This window comes from Macrobrachium nipponense, chromosome 1 (genome assembly GCF_015104395.2).
Source record: "Macrobrachium nipponense isolate FS-2020 chromosome 1, ASM1510439v2, whole genome shotgun sequence".
NCBI classification, from domain to species: Eukaryota; Metazoa; Arthropoda; class Malacostraca; order Decapoda; family Palaemonidae; genus Macrobrachium; species Macrobrachium nipponense.
In genome coordinates this window covers 109,408,504-109,424,161 of record NC_087200.1, presented here as the reverse complement: position 1 = coordinate 109,424,161, position 15,658 = coordinate 109,408,504, and the positions used below count along the sequence as shown (strand labels likewise).

General features: G+C 34.9%; 1 protein-coding gene across 1 annotated transcript in view; it reads left to right on the top strand.

The window, feature by feature from the left end:
• LOC135219551 (double-strand-break repair protein rad21 homolog) overlaps positions 1-15,658 on the top strand; it is a gene marked incomplete at its 5' end in the record, with an annotated part of 89,434 nt that overhangs the window by 39,879 nt on the left and 33,897 nt on the right. Inside the window, 1 exon segment of the mRNA XM_064256404.1 lies at positions 6,020-6,091. Coding sequence (XP_064112474.1) covers positions 6,020-6,091 — 72 coding nt within the window.

Below are 15,658 nucleotides of genomic sequence, written 5' to 3'. Positions count from 1 at the left end.
CTGTCAAGAGAAGTTTTGTTACTTGCAGAAGGCCATAGAGAGATCCGCTAACTTCCTGGTTTTACAACTGATTATTTGTAGTCCTCAAATCCTCAGGGGCCTTGGGGCACGGGTTAGATGTAAGCACTCTTGAATGTTTTTTGTCAGAAAGATAAAATTGAAAGTAGAAACAAATTAGTAGGCGGTTAGGTATCCACTCGTCAAGGGGATTGGATAGTGTCCATTGATATGGAAGTTGCGTACTTCCATATCCCAATTCATCAAGACATAAAGAGGCTTCTTTGATTCGTGTTCAGAGTATACCAATTCAGAGCTCTGTGCTTCCGACTTTCGACAGCCCCACAATTGTTTATCTGCATCTTAGCCCCCATTGCAAATGGCTGCATCTAGTCAGGATAAAAGTCTCACTGTACCGGGACAATTTGCTTCTTCAGGAGCAGACAGAGAAGTACAAGGAGAACCTGCAGAAAATTTTATCTTTGGCACAAAAGTTGGGACTTTAATAAACTTGAAGTCACATTTAAGCCCCATCAGGAATTAGTTTATTCGGGGATGAGGATAGACTTGGTGCCTTCAGAAGGTGGACCATTTTCTAGCCCTTCAAGATGGCTCAGCAAAGGAAAAACAGTTCGTGTCATTTGGGAGGCTACATGAGGAATCTCTGCTCCTGAAGATAAACTGGAACAGGGATAAAATTTCCAAACTCATTCAGGTTCCAGGTGACACCTGAGTAACGGAGAACCTGTCTTGGTGGAGATCAAACAACAGGCTATTAGAATTGAAGTCCCTTCTCTCTCTGAGTCCCAACCTAGTTTTCTATTCAGATGCATCTATCTAGGTTGGGGAGCTCTCATGGGAGACAAGGAAGTATTCAGGACATTAGATGCTTGACAGAGAGGGTGGTACTCCAATTTGAAAATTGATGGCTATCCACTGAAGGGCTATCCACCGAAGGCTTTTGGAGTCAGTCCACTCGAACATACAGCAGCTCTCTCTTACATCAAGAAACTAGGAGGAACGTACTTTTCCTCACTGTGAAGCAGCAAGAACCCTGTAGCTATGGACAGATTTGAACCACACCAGAATCCTAAGAAGGTTAATACAGGGGAAATTCTACGTCCTAGCGGATAAATTAGGCCGCAGTAACAAGTTTTTCCTACAGTGTTTTTAGCAGAACTAATCACTTCTGATAGGAACTCGGGATGGCTCTACAGTCTAGCACATGCCCCTCTATTCTATCAGAGCCTGAAGTGTTTTTTGGCAGGAGGAAGAATGGAGCTCTGCCCGGTGAGATGGTCTGGTATTTCTTAGAACCAGAATCCCGGACCAGATTTAACCCAAGATGTTATGGCAAGTAGACATCTTGTCCTCGGGTTAGAACATCATGCTATTTACACTGGCTTTTATCTTCTAAGACTCAGATTTAAGAGGAGCATTTGCCTCCTCTTAGCAAAGCTAATGACATTAATACAACTCCTGCCGCATTAGCTTTTAAGAGATATGTATCCCATTCATCCATTTGGCATTTGAACAACTGGTAGTATGATTGCTCATCATATCTAGTGAGTGTAAAAGATTATTTGGAAAGTGTTAAAATTTAGGCAGTACCTTAAAAATTTTATTACTGGCATGGTATGGACGAATAAAGCATAGGATTCCTTACTATTGTACAAACCTTCACTTTGTAGTAGTGAAGGGGCAAAGTTTAGGGAGACAAGAGGTGATACAATGTACCCCGAGCACCCAACACTTATAGTGGATGGGTTGTGCTTTTTATTTTTACTTCTGTGTAGGTGACATAATAATCTGTTTTTGTTATGGTACTGTGCCCAGGGCAAGGGCAAATTGTCCTTGTGAACAGTTGGAATCATCTTTGCTACAAGGCTCCCTCTTTGCTACAATGCTTCCCTTTTAGTACAGGCGACCCTCGGCTCTACTGCCACGCCACTACAAGTCAAGTTGAGCACCAACCAGAGGCAGTCTCTACTGCAAGCTCTCTTAACTAACAAGGAACGACAAGCATTGTTTCAATGCTAGCAGCTTATCTATGTCTAATTCATTACATGACTTAATGTTTTAGAATAGAGTATGTCCATATATCCCACATCCTGTCGATGTGGGACTCAGCTGTGTAATTATTAGTTAAGTTACATAATTAAAAATGTTTTATAATAAAAAAGGTTTTAACGACACTTACCCAGTAATTACATGATCAAAACCCTCCCTCCCTGCTGATGGACATAAGCATAAATGGCATGAGCTAATCTACTGTGTCGTTCCTAACATTCTTGCTTTGGGGCAAGACTGGTGTCACCTACACAATCCAGATGTGCTACCACGAAACTTGAATCTATACTGCTGCGAATAACAGAAACTATAGCTATGTAATTACTGGGTAAGTATAATTAAAACCTTGTTTCATTATAAAAATATAATTTAAAAAAAAAAAACTTGTTTTGGGGGGAATGGAGTCGATGGTAAAAATTTGGTAGCCTTAGCTGTCAACTCTAAAAGTTGTTAAAAATGAAGGGGTTTATGACCTCTTAGAAACTGCTCTAAATTTTGGATACCTTCCTTGGGGGGAGGGAAGTCATGATATGAATTTGGTAGTCCCAGTTTCAATGCCGAAAGTTGTAAAAAATGAGGGGTTGTGACTCTCCTAGAAATGGCGCTCTGAGTTTGGATGTTGACCAAAACCTTCCTTTGGGGGGAGGGGTCTATTTTAAACATTTGGTTGTCCTACCTTTCAAAGTGTGGTTTGCATTGCGAACAGAAACAGACAGAGAAATTGTCTTTTATATATGACATTTTTATGATAAAGATTTTCATATACTTACCAAGTAATTACATGATCAGATCATCATCCCCCCCCTCTTGTCATGGACATAGGCATTACCAGAATGAAGTGGTCTGCAAAGTAGTTTTTGACACTTGTTAGTGTGTGGACTAGTCACCTGCACTGTTAAGCTGCTGTATGAGTGAAACCAATAGCTATATAATTACTTGGTAAGTAATATAAAACTTTTTTCTATCATAAAAATGTCATTTTTGAAAGCACTATATTTCTTGATTGTGGGTATGATATTTTAACAAGTTTTTATTTTTCTTCCATCACTTGCTCTTGCTGGTTACCAATACATTTTGAGATAAAAGTTAATGTATTTTTGTTGTTGGTTTTAGAGTGCATTTTAAAAACCAGCAGTTGGGAGCTCTTATTATTTTCATTGTTGTCAGGTCAGCTGATCTTGCTGTTGTTTGTTATTGAGAATACATATACAACCACTTCACTAGAACTTAATCTGGTTTGGAAGTTACTTCATCTATCATTGTTTTCCTCATGCATATTTTTTTCTCCGAAACACTGTTAGCATGAAAACTTATTTTCTTTATTTCTTATGTCATCAGCAGTCAAAGTTCTAATGTTTTATCATTCCTACAAGCTTCACAAACACGTACTGTTGTCAAATTTTTGCAGTTTTAATTTTTTATTATACTATATACTATATACATATATATATATATATATATTATATATATATATATATATATACTATATATATATATTATATATATATATATATATATATATATATATATATATATATATATAAATATATATATATATATATATATATATGTATATTATATATATATATATATATATATACTAGATATAAATTATATTAAATTAAATATATAAAATATAAATATATATATATATATTATATATATATAAGATATATATATATAAATATATTATATAAATATAGATATATATATTAGTATATAATATATATTATGTATATATATATATATATATATATATATATATATAGATGTAGTTTATTTATATATATATAGATAATGTACAGTGTTTGAGCTTTACAGGAGATGCATTTTCTTTATTAATTGGAACCAAAGCTGGGGCTCAAAATGACTAGGTAGTAATAAATGGTGAATAGCATGAGAAGGGTGGGTTTACAATTATCTGAAAAAATTTGTGTAAGTGACATTGACAGTGCTTATTCAGTAAGTTGCAGTAGTTTAGTGTAATGTCATGGAAAATTCAAAATTACATCAAAATTATTTTTAAATTAGTCATGGAATAGGCTTGCTGATTTACTGTCTGTATTTGAAATTTGATTTATTTTTCTTTATAAATACTTATTTACATTTTGTTAGTTGTATATAATACATTTTGTTATAAGTATATGTTAGTTTTTGTTAACCCTTTAACGCCGATTGGACGTATTAAACGTCTATATAAATTGTCTGTTGGGTGGCGATTGGACGTATGGTACGTCGATATAATTCGCGGAAAAATAGTTATAGGCCTACTAGGTGAAAACTTTTGAATCACGTTCCTTGGGGGATGCTGGGAGCTCACGGATCTAGGCGTTGTTTTGTTTACAGTCGTTACGCAGGCGCGCAAGCACAAATTTCTTTCTTATCACTAAAAAGTATCAGCGACACCTCAAAAATTATTTCTTCATTTTGACATAATTTTTGCACCATTTTAAATTAGCCGTTACATGGAGTATTATATATGAAAATGTGCGCAATTTCATGTAGAACACAACCAAAAAACAACTCATGATTGTAGCTTTTATCAGTTTTGAAATATTTTCATATAAATAACGATAAGTGCCAAAATCTCAACCTTCGGTCAACTTTGACTCGACCGAAATGGTAAAAAAATGCAATTGTTAGCTAAAGCTCTTATATTCTAGTAATATTCAATCATTTACCTTCATTTTGCAACAAATTGGAAGTCTCTAGCACAATATTTCGACTTATGGTAAATTTATGGAAAAAAAAAACAGTAACTAACAAAAAAAAAAAAAAAAAATAGACATTTTTTCGTGCGATTATCGTAATGTATGTACCATTTTAAATTAGCCGTTAAATAAAGTTTTATATATGAAAATGTGCGCAATTTCATTTAGAATACAACAAAAAACAACCCATGGTTGTAGCTTTTATCAGTTTTGAAATATTTTCATATAAATAACGATGAGTACCAAAATTTCAACCTTCGGTCAACTTTGACTTGACTGAAATGGTAGAAAAATGCAATTGTAAGTTAAAACTAATACATTCTAGTAATATTCAATCATTTACCTTTATTTTTCAACAAATTGGAAGTCTCTTAACACAATATTTCGATTTATGGTGAATTTATGAAAAAACTTTTTCCTTACGTCCGCACGGTAACTCTTCCGAAAAAATCATAATTTTTTCGCCCGATTGTCGTAATGTTTGCACCATTTTAAATTAACCGTTACATAAAGTTTTACATATGGAAATGTGCGCAATTTTGTGTAGAATATAACCAAAAACAACCCATGGTTGTAGCTTTTATCAGTTTTGAAATATTTGCAACAAACGGGAAGTCTCTAGCACAATATTTTGATATATGGTGAATTTTTGAAAACTGCTTTTTTTTTTTATGTCTGCGCGTTACGAATTCATGCATCATTTTGTGATATTTTCTTTGTGTTGCCTTGATTGTTTTACAATGTGTTATATACCAAAATGATCGCTATTTAGTGTACAATACAACGAAAAAAACTAACTCTTTAGCTTTAACTGTTTTGCTCACAGCGCGATTTGAATACAACATAGTAGGAATTTGTTTTTGCGCTCATCCATATATCCCATTATTTATATATGATAATGATACTTTTTTTCATTTCTGATTGTTGCATACTAAACTTCAGGCAATGACAAAAAAAAGGAGCCAAAAATGAACTCTTAATCTTGAAAACTAAGCGTTGTGTGAATTTTTGAAAAAAAAAAAAAAAAAAAAATTTCCGTTTCAGCGCTCACTTCCAGACCCCGCCGGCATACGGGAGACGATTTTTATTATACTCCTTCGGCGATAAAGGGATAATTGATTATACATATTTTGATAAATTTTTTTTATTTACTTTATTTTTAGTGGAACCCATGTTTTAATATTATTTTTTTATTTTTGTTTAATATCTGTCTTTTGCTTATTTATTTATGTTTCAACCAGACACCAGCACATACCACTCCCTTCCAGTCCCCAGTGCATATGGTGGACACTGAAAACCACGGCTACAGTGAGGTAGGCAAATATTGGGTTGATTGATAATCTAATAAAAAGGTTTGTTCAGTTTTAGTTAGATGTATTTCATGAAGTTAAAGTGAAATTAGTCTGGAGTCTGACTAGTCAATAATAAATACAAAGTAATTAAACCTCATTGCTCTGTTTATGTGTAGGTATTGTATGATTTTAAAAATTTGTTTTTAGAGGAAATACTTCCTAAATGAAGTGCATCACTAGACAGGTGTATTCACAAGGTCCATTTCATTCTAATTTTTACATTTCATATTAGATAGATGCATAATTATTTATAGAATTTTAAGGTGAGATTTTCAGGATTGTCAATGAAATTAAGTACCTTGGTCACAGAATATGTTTAGTTACAAGGATAATGCTCGAGTGTGTTGTGTAGAGTTAAAATAATTTTTAATTATCTTGAATCTTTGAATCAGATTGTTATTTTTTGGTCTTTTAATTATTATTGTTTCAGTATTTTATATGATAGGTTATGCAGTTTGAATGCTTACCTACTGAAATTTACTCTTGCAGAGAATCTTAGGAGTTTTGGAGATAAGAAGGATGGATTTGGTTGTAATTAATTAAGTAGATGAAAAGCTGTGAATTAATATTAATGATTTTGTTGCTCATGCCCTAGAAAATATTTGTTGACACTACTGTTTAGGGGATTAATTGGATTTACTGTTCTGTGAAATATTTAAGTTCTGAAATGAATTTAACTTCTTTATTATGATAGTTGTATTCCCTGCATCAGGCAAGAGGATAAAAGAGGTGGAAAACTAAAAGATTAATAGGAATGTTTAGTTTGAACTGCCTGTGACCTATTTCATTCATTTATTTGGGTATGTGTAATATTTCATGTGATAATAATTTGGTTTTGTCTGTAGAGTATGATGGATAATCAAGGAGGTAACAAGATGTAAGGTAAGAGAGTCTAACATCCTTTACTCTAGCCTGTGACGGTCATGGCCTGCGTATAAAATGTTGTCTATTGGTGCCAGGCACTCATTTTCATCCTTGGTCTCCCAGATGTTCTTTTTCTGCCAGTGTGATTTCATTTAATTTGTCTAACATGGTAGAGGTTTATGTCTGCAGTGATTTAGTCTGCTTATTTGAAATTGCAGTTGCCTTTGGCAGTGCTTCCTTTGCCACAAGATTCAACAGTCACTTGCTGGTATGCTGTTCCTCCTCCTCCTCCTCCTCCTCGTGGATCATGTGAGAACCCTCTGCCTTTTTCCATCCAGCTGTCTCTCCCAGCCATATGGGTGCTGGCATTCCCTGGTATGTCTCCTTCTCTGGCATTTATTGCCTCACAATCTCCTGGACATCTGATATGTTGGTTTTACTTCCCAAGGAGTAGTCTGTTGTTTGTTGTCTCTTCCTTTTGATGTTCCAAGCTTCTCCTCCTTGGTGCCAGATGGGGAAGAAACCTTATGTCAGGCCAGACCTCTCTCTGTTGCCACTCCTTAAGGTTAAGTTCATGATGGGAGAATGGAGACAGCTATGTTTATTTTCCTGAAAAACCTCCCTCTGAGGAGAGTTATTAGTCTGGCCCAGTAGATTCTGTACAAATCCTTCAAGGTGCTTTTGCCTCTTGTTACGGCAGGGGAACTTACATCAGAGATTAGGTATACTCAAGCCTTGACATTTTATTTAGGAAGCTGTTGAGTGCTTGGGTAGTAGGTAGGTTCCCATTTTTGAATAGGTAAGGCTTTCATTCATTTACAAAAATAGAAATTTGTATAACAAAATATAATTATTCAAATACTTACCTCCTTATATTATGTATCACCTCTCCCAACCTTCCTACTTGTTTAGATGACAAAAATATTTTCTTACATAATTTAAATTTTTTCTATTTGATATTACCTATTTGATATACGTATAATGTAATACGTTGGTATGCCTTGAATGTAAAATGAATTTTTATTAGAAAAGGAATATAAATAGGTACAGATATCAGTAACATACATATTGGAAAAGAAATTGCAATATCAAAAGAAAGACATTTTTAAGTATTGTGTCATGATAAGAAATTATTTGAAACCCTATTTAACCCTTGAACGCTTATTGGACGTATTGAACGTCAATGAAAATTGTCTGTTGGGTGCCGCATTGACGTATGAAACGTCGACGCAAAAGAATTTGTTAAAAATTTGCGGAAAAATAGTTATAGGCCTACTTGGCGAAAAGTTTTGAATCGCGCACCTTGAGGGATGCTGGGAGTTCACGGATCAAGCTGCTGTTTTGTTTACAATAGTTACCCAGGCAAGCAAGCTCGAATTTCTTTCTTCTCGCAATAAAAAGCATCAGCGACACATCTCAGAAATAATTTCGTCACTTTGACATATTTTTTGCACCATTTTATATTAGCCATTACATAGAGTTTTATATATGAAAATGTGCACAATTTCATGTAGAATACATCTAAAAACAACCCATGGTTGTAGCTTTTATCAGTTTTGAAATATTTTCCTATAAATAATGATAATTGCCAAAATTTCAACCTTCGGTCAACTTTGACTACCGAAATGGTCGAAAAACGCAATTGTAGGCTAAAACTCATATTCTAGTAATATTCAATCATTTACCTTCATTTTACAACAAATTGGAAGTCTCTAGCAAAATATTTTGATTTATGGTGAATTTATGAAAAAAAAACTTTTACCTTACGTCCGCGCGGTAACTCTTCCGAAAAAATCAGAAATTTTTTTGTCCGATTGTCGTAATGTTTGCACCGTTTTATATTAGCCGTTACATAAAGTTTTATATGTGGAAATATGTGCAATTTCATGTAGAATACAACAAAAAACAACCCATGGTTGTAGCTTTTATCAGTTTTGAAATATTTTCATATGAATAACGATAAGTGCCAAAATTTCAACCTTCGATCAACTTTGACTCAACCGAAATGGTCGAAAAACGCAATTGTAAGCTAAAACTCTTACATTCTAGCAATACTCAATCATTTACCTTCATTTTGCAACAAATTGGAAGTCTCTAGCACAATATTTCGATTTATGGTGAATTTTAGAAAAAAAAAACTCCGACATCCGCACGTAAGTGCCGAAAAAATCAGAAATTTTTTCGTCCGATTGTCATAATGTTTGCAGTTTTATATTAGCCATTACGTGAAGTTTTATATATGAAAAAGTGTGCAATTTCATGTAGAATACAACAAAAAACAATCCATGGTTGTAGCTTTTATCAGTTTTGAAATATTTTCATATAAATAACGATGTGCCAAAATATCAACCTTCGGTCAACTTTGACTCGACCGAAATAGTAGAAAAACGCAATTGTAAGCTAAAACTATTACAATCTAGTAATATTCAATCATTTACCTTTATTTTGCAACAAATTGGATGTCTCTAGCACAGTATTTTGATTTATGGTGAATTTATGAAAAAAACTCCTTACGTCCGCGTGGCAATTCTCGAAAAAATCAGAAATTTTTTTGTCCGATTGTCCTAATGTTTGCACCATTTTATATTAGCCGTTACATAAAGTTTTATATATAAAAATGTGTGCAATTTCATGTAGAATACAACAAAAAACAACCCATGGTTGCAGCTTTTATCATTTTTGAAATATTTTCATATAAACGATATATAGAAAAAATTCTACCTTTGGTCAATTTTAACTCTACAGAAATGGTCGAAAACTGCAATTGTAAGCTACAACACTTACAGTCTAGTAATATTCAATCAGTTACCTTCATTTTGCAACAAACAGGAAGTCTCTAGCAATATTTTGATTTATGGTGAATTTCTAAAAACTTTTTTATGTCCGCGCATTACGAATTCATCATATTGTGATAATATTTTCTGTGTTGCTTTTATCGTTTTACAATTTATATACCAAATTCATCGCAATTTAATGTACAATACAATGAAAAAATGATTAACTCATTAGTTTTAACAGTTTTGTTCGCAGCGCGATTTGTATACAATTATATATGGAAATTTTATTTCGCGCTGGCATATATTCCAATATTTATATATGATAATGATATTTTTTTTCATTTCTGATGGTTGCATACTAGACTTCAGGCAATGACAAAAAAAGGAGCGAAAAATGAACTCTTAATCTTGAAAATTAAGCGTGCTGTGATTTAAAAAAAAACTTTCTGCTTCGGTGCTCACTCCCGAACGCCACCGGCATACGGGAGACACTTTCGGAAATACCAGCTCGGCGTTTAAGGGTTGATGAGAAACAGAAAAACATAATTTTGTTGTTAATGGATAAAAATAAAAATGATGTACCACGCTAGATAGCATTATTGTCAACTGAAAATTGTAATTCCCATCAACTTTATAAGTTGTATGTAAACCTTTAAAGATTGATTCAGAAGAATATTGTTGCACTACAAAATAAAATCTCATTTCTCAAATTATATGAAGATTTGGGATTCTTGGCCATGCAAGTATTAAAAGAAATTAGGAAGGTGATGTGGAGCAGCCAAAATTGCAACTACTTGGATGAGACCAAATGTCCCACTGGGAGTGTCGGGTACCAAACAAGCACATTTCAGTTCTCTTGCTTGTCAAGTTTTTGTCAAGCTCTTAACGGTTAGTTTCCCAGAGGAAGTACCCATCCATTATATTTTTAGAATCATGGTTTCAAGCTTAATTGTGGTTGATGGTGCCTTGAGAAAATGTATTTTTAAGTTATAAGGTGTATCCCATTGATCATAGTGGCTTCCTCCTGGCCTAATATTCACTTTGATGCCTTGGCGGATGTTGGAATGTGGTCTGGGCATGTACAGTGGAGCCTAGAAATTGGGCTATTTATTATTAGGAAAAGTGTGATATATTTTTTTTTTTTAATAGAATGTACTCATTCTCTCTTATTTTTTTTTAATAGAATGTATTCATTCTCTCTATTTGGCCTCATCAGAGGTAGTCATATTTTGCATAAGGCAGCTGATGGAGAAATTCAGAGAAAAACAACAAGACCTGCATCTGGTATTCATAGAGCTTGAAAAGGCCTATGAAAGAGTGCCAAGGCAAGAAATATGGAGATGTTTGAGGGAGAAGATGGTGCTGGAAAAGTATGTCAGAATTATTTAGGAGATGTACAGGAATGTGTATACTAGAGTGAGAAGCAGTGTTGGAGAGACTGATGGATTTGAGATAGGAGTTGGATTACACTAGGGGTCAGCACTTAGCCCATTCATCTTCAACATCATGATGGATGTAATGACCAAGGATGTTAGAGAAGCAGTGCCATGTTGCATATTATATGCAGATGATATTGTGTTGTGTTCAGAGGGGAGGGAGGAGTTGGAGGGGAGGTTGGAGAGGTGGAGAGCAGCGCTTAAGGAGAGAGGAATGAGAATAAGATCAAAAACCAAGTAAATGTGTTCCAGTATTACTTAGGATGGTGGAAATAGCATAAGATTGGGTGGGAAAGATATAAAAAGAGTGCAGAAGTTCAAGTACGTAGGGTCCGTATTAGAGGATAGTGGAAGCATGGACCAAGAGGGCAAGATGGAATAACTGGAGGTCTGCATCAGGGGTCCTCTGTGACAAGAAGGTCCTTCTTAAGTTGAAGGGAAAGTTTCATAGGATGGTGGTCAGACCAGCAATGTTATATGGAATAGAAACGGCAAGTATGAGGAAAACGGAGGAGAAAAAGATGGATGTAGGAGAAGTGAGAATGTTGAGATGGATGTCTTGAGTAACAAGGGATGCTATGATTAGAAATGAGTATATAAGAAGACCGACAAGGTAGTTGAAATATCGAAGAAAATACGGGTGGGGGGGCCGGGCTTCGATGGTATGGATACTTGTTACAAAGAGAGGAACATCATGTTGGAAGACAATCGATGGAGACGACTCATTTACAACGGCGACCCATATAAAAATGGGTTAAAGCTGGGAAGGAGGAGGTAGTAATAGACAAGATTTGGGTATTCAAGAAGCTGAGGGTGATTTTTAAATCTATTATGGCCTTTGCAAGAGTGGCATGTAGTTCTCATTCTACAAGTAGACAGTGCCTAGTAAAACTACAACTTAACACTCAGAGGTTATGCAGCAGAACCTTAAAGGTAGATGTATATCTGCAGAGGCAGCAGTGGCATTCACAAAATCTTGTAGAACTTTGACTACTAACCTTTACCAGGCCAAATGGAGAAATTTCTTTAGTTTGTGAAATAGGAGGTTTATTAATCTGGCCAATGTTTCTATCTGTTTCTCAGTAGGCATTCATCATTTTCTGGTTGAGATACCATGGAAGTCCGCCAGGCCCACCTACTGGGATTTATCTAATTTTGAGAAGCATTACTAAAAATCTGAATGAACCTTGCAAGAAACTGTCAAGGACATGACAATGAAGAATGAAGCCTTTGTATCTTTGATGATGACTGCAAACGTACTTGCCCACTTTGCCTGATTTTTTGGCCTAGAATGAGATGACTAGCTGCCAAGAGTCAACAGTTGCCTTTGTCATACCTTCAGTTCAATTTTGACCTCCAGTTTGTTTTGTTTGTATGGTGTTCTCAAGTTACATGGAACCAGTGGTTATTCAGCAATGGGACCAATGGCTTTATGTGACTTCCGAACCACGTCAAGAGTGAACTTCAATCACCAGAAATACACACCTCTCACATCTTAATGGAATGCCTGAGAATTGAATTTGCTGCCAGTGAGGAAGATGGGTTGCTTTTCCATTAGTTGTTTCAGGAAATTGTCAACCATATCCTAATTCTGGTTCATGCAAGTATTATTGGTATTTCTCCATAGTTCATGAGTTCAGAAGCCTTTTGAACATTATAGGCTTTTAATATTATTGGCTTTTAAATGGAATTTAAATTTGTTATTCTGTTTAAATCTGTTACATATGGGGTACCTGTCATTTTGTTCTCCCTTTCACGTAAGGGACAGCTTGGAGGTACCATTCAGTATTTCTAATTTTTACTCGAGAGGCAGCACATGTATGTTTTTTGAACAGGTAGTAGTTGCAGGATGAGTTATTACTTCTAGGGATGGTATAAGAGATTCCATACTTAAGTTTTTTTGCTTTGTATAATGACTTACTAAGAGGGGTAGAAGTCTTAGGCTAGCAGCTACATTTCCATTGTTATGATGGCAAGTTAATAGCCTTTAATCATTTAACACCTTCACAAGCTCTTTATTTTTAATTTTCATTAGTATGTTACCTGATGAGATCCCTGGTTGAGAATATGAGTCTGGGATAACTCGCTCTTCCTTGTTTCAAGGTGCTCCATTAGGTGCTACTTTGAAGTTCCTCGTTGGCCGAGTGGAATTCGTGCTCGACTACCAATCCGGTGATCCAAAGTTCAATTCTCGGCTCGGCCAACGCGAAAACTCAGGAATTTATTTCTGGTGATAGAAATTCATTTCTCGATACAATGTGGTTCGGATCCCACAAGAAGCTGTAGGTCCCGTTACTAGGTAACCAATTGGTTCCTAGCCATATAAAGATATCTAATCCTTCGGGTCAGCCCTAGGAGAGCTGTTAATCAGCTCGGTGGTCTGGTAAAACTAAGATATACTTAAGGTGCTACTTTGCAATTGATATAATTAACAACTTGCCATATACAGGCGGCCCTCGGTTAGCGGCAGGGGTTCCGTTCCTGGCCACCGACGCCAAGCGATTTTCGACGCTGAGCGATTTTAAAGCCTACGGCCGCCGCCGACACCTTCTTCGAAACTCTAGACCAGTCAAAGGCGCCGTAATGCCGCCACAACGGCGCAATAAGTAAAATTATATTTATGCAGTATAGTACTATAGAATTTACTGTACAGTACATGTGGGTCTAGAGTATGTAAAGATATAATAAAGTTTATACAGTGTACAGGTAGCTGTATTGTTCAGGTTACGATCATTAGTCTTACGATAGTTCGATTTTATGAGAGATTAAATTACAATGGCCTAACTTTATCCATCTTTCTAGTTACATTAAGTTCAATAACAGCAAAAGAGAATGATGAAAGTATGGTTTTTACGTTATACTCGTTGCGTGAACGTGTACAACCATGAACAACCGAACGAGAAAACGACTTTTTTTTTCTAAGTACAACCGAACTGGATAACATCTGTTTGGCTCGTATTTCGATCATCGTACTACAGTGCAACATTACCGTATTTGTTTTATAAATGGCCTTATGTTATAGAATAGAACTGAGATATCTTAATGTAATAACTTTATTCGCTATAGATCAGAGATCATATAGATTAAAGATCAATCGGGAAATATACCGTTAAATTTAAACCTAATTATGACTGAAGCTGAGAAAACTGTTCAAGCTGCTAATGACTATTATCGTACATCGGCAAACAAGGATAAAACTGCAGTAAACGTCTGCCATCACACACACCAATAGATAAAATTGGGATAAAATCATTTTAATCAAAACTACTGTGCTTGAAAGAACACATTTTACTGTTGGTTTCACGCCGATATAAGATAAATCACGTAAAGTTCGTATTACGATGATATATAGGATTACGTATTGCGAACGGAATCACGTAATTTTTTTTACGCAATAAACATGCCGCCAACGTAATCTGTTAACGAAAAAAATAGTAGTTCACATTCACAACGAGACATATTCAAAAATATTTCCACCTACCAAAAACACGCTGTATAAGGAAAAATAACTTTGTCTCATATAAGTCAAGTATCTAGATATTCGTTTATGCTAACTAGAAGCAAGAGCATTCGCTCAAAATTGCGTTATGGCGAAACAGACTCGTATTCATCAGCTGATTTCAAACCACAACATTGGCCGCTCCCCGGAATACGGGCTTAAGTTTGCCGTAGTATTTAAAATACAATAATATGAGATACATACAATATTCTTGGATTCAGTGAAATAATGTATAACTTTTTAAAGTTTTTAGGATTTATGGAAAAGATGCATAATTAATAAAATACAATGCATTTTTCGGAACTGGCGGACAAGAACGAACGTGAAAAAACAACCCCTGACTACGTGGAGCGTAGTACCAAAGGCTGCCTTAATTTGTATCTTATTTCTGTACAAAAATGAAAATACCTTTACGCAATATATTTTCATACACATTTTAAACATAAAAGCATAAACATTTGAAAAATCGACACATCGATCGCTAAATTTGCACTTTTTTTTTTTTTTTTTTTTTCTTTTAACTATATTTTTGAAGAGCGGCAGACGGCGGCAAAAAAAAGTGCAAATTAGCGATCAATGTGTCTATTTTATAAATGTTTTTGCTTCTATGTTTAAAATGTGTATGAAAATATATTGCGTAAAGGTATTTTCATTTTTGTACAGAAATAAGATACAAATTAAGGCAGCCTTTGTAACTACGCTCCACGTTGTCAGGGGGATGGTTTTCATGTTCGTTCTTGTCCGCCAGTTCCGATAAATGCATTGTGTTATTTTATTATTTATGCATCTTTTCCATAAATCCGCTTTAAAAAGTTATACATTATTTCACTGTATCCAAGAATATTGTATGTATTCTCATATTATTGTATTTTAAAATACTACGGCAAACTTAAGTTTGTTCTTGTATGCCGCGGCGGCATACAAGAACGAACTTGAAAAACACATCGTAGTC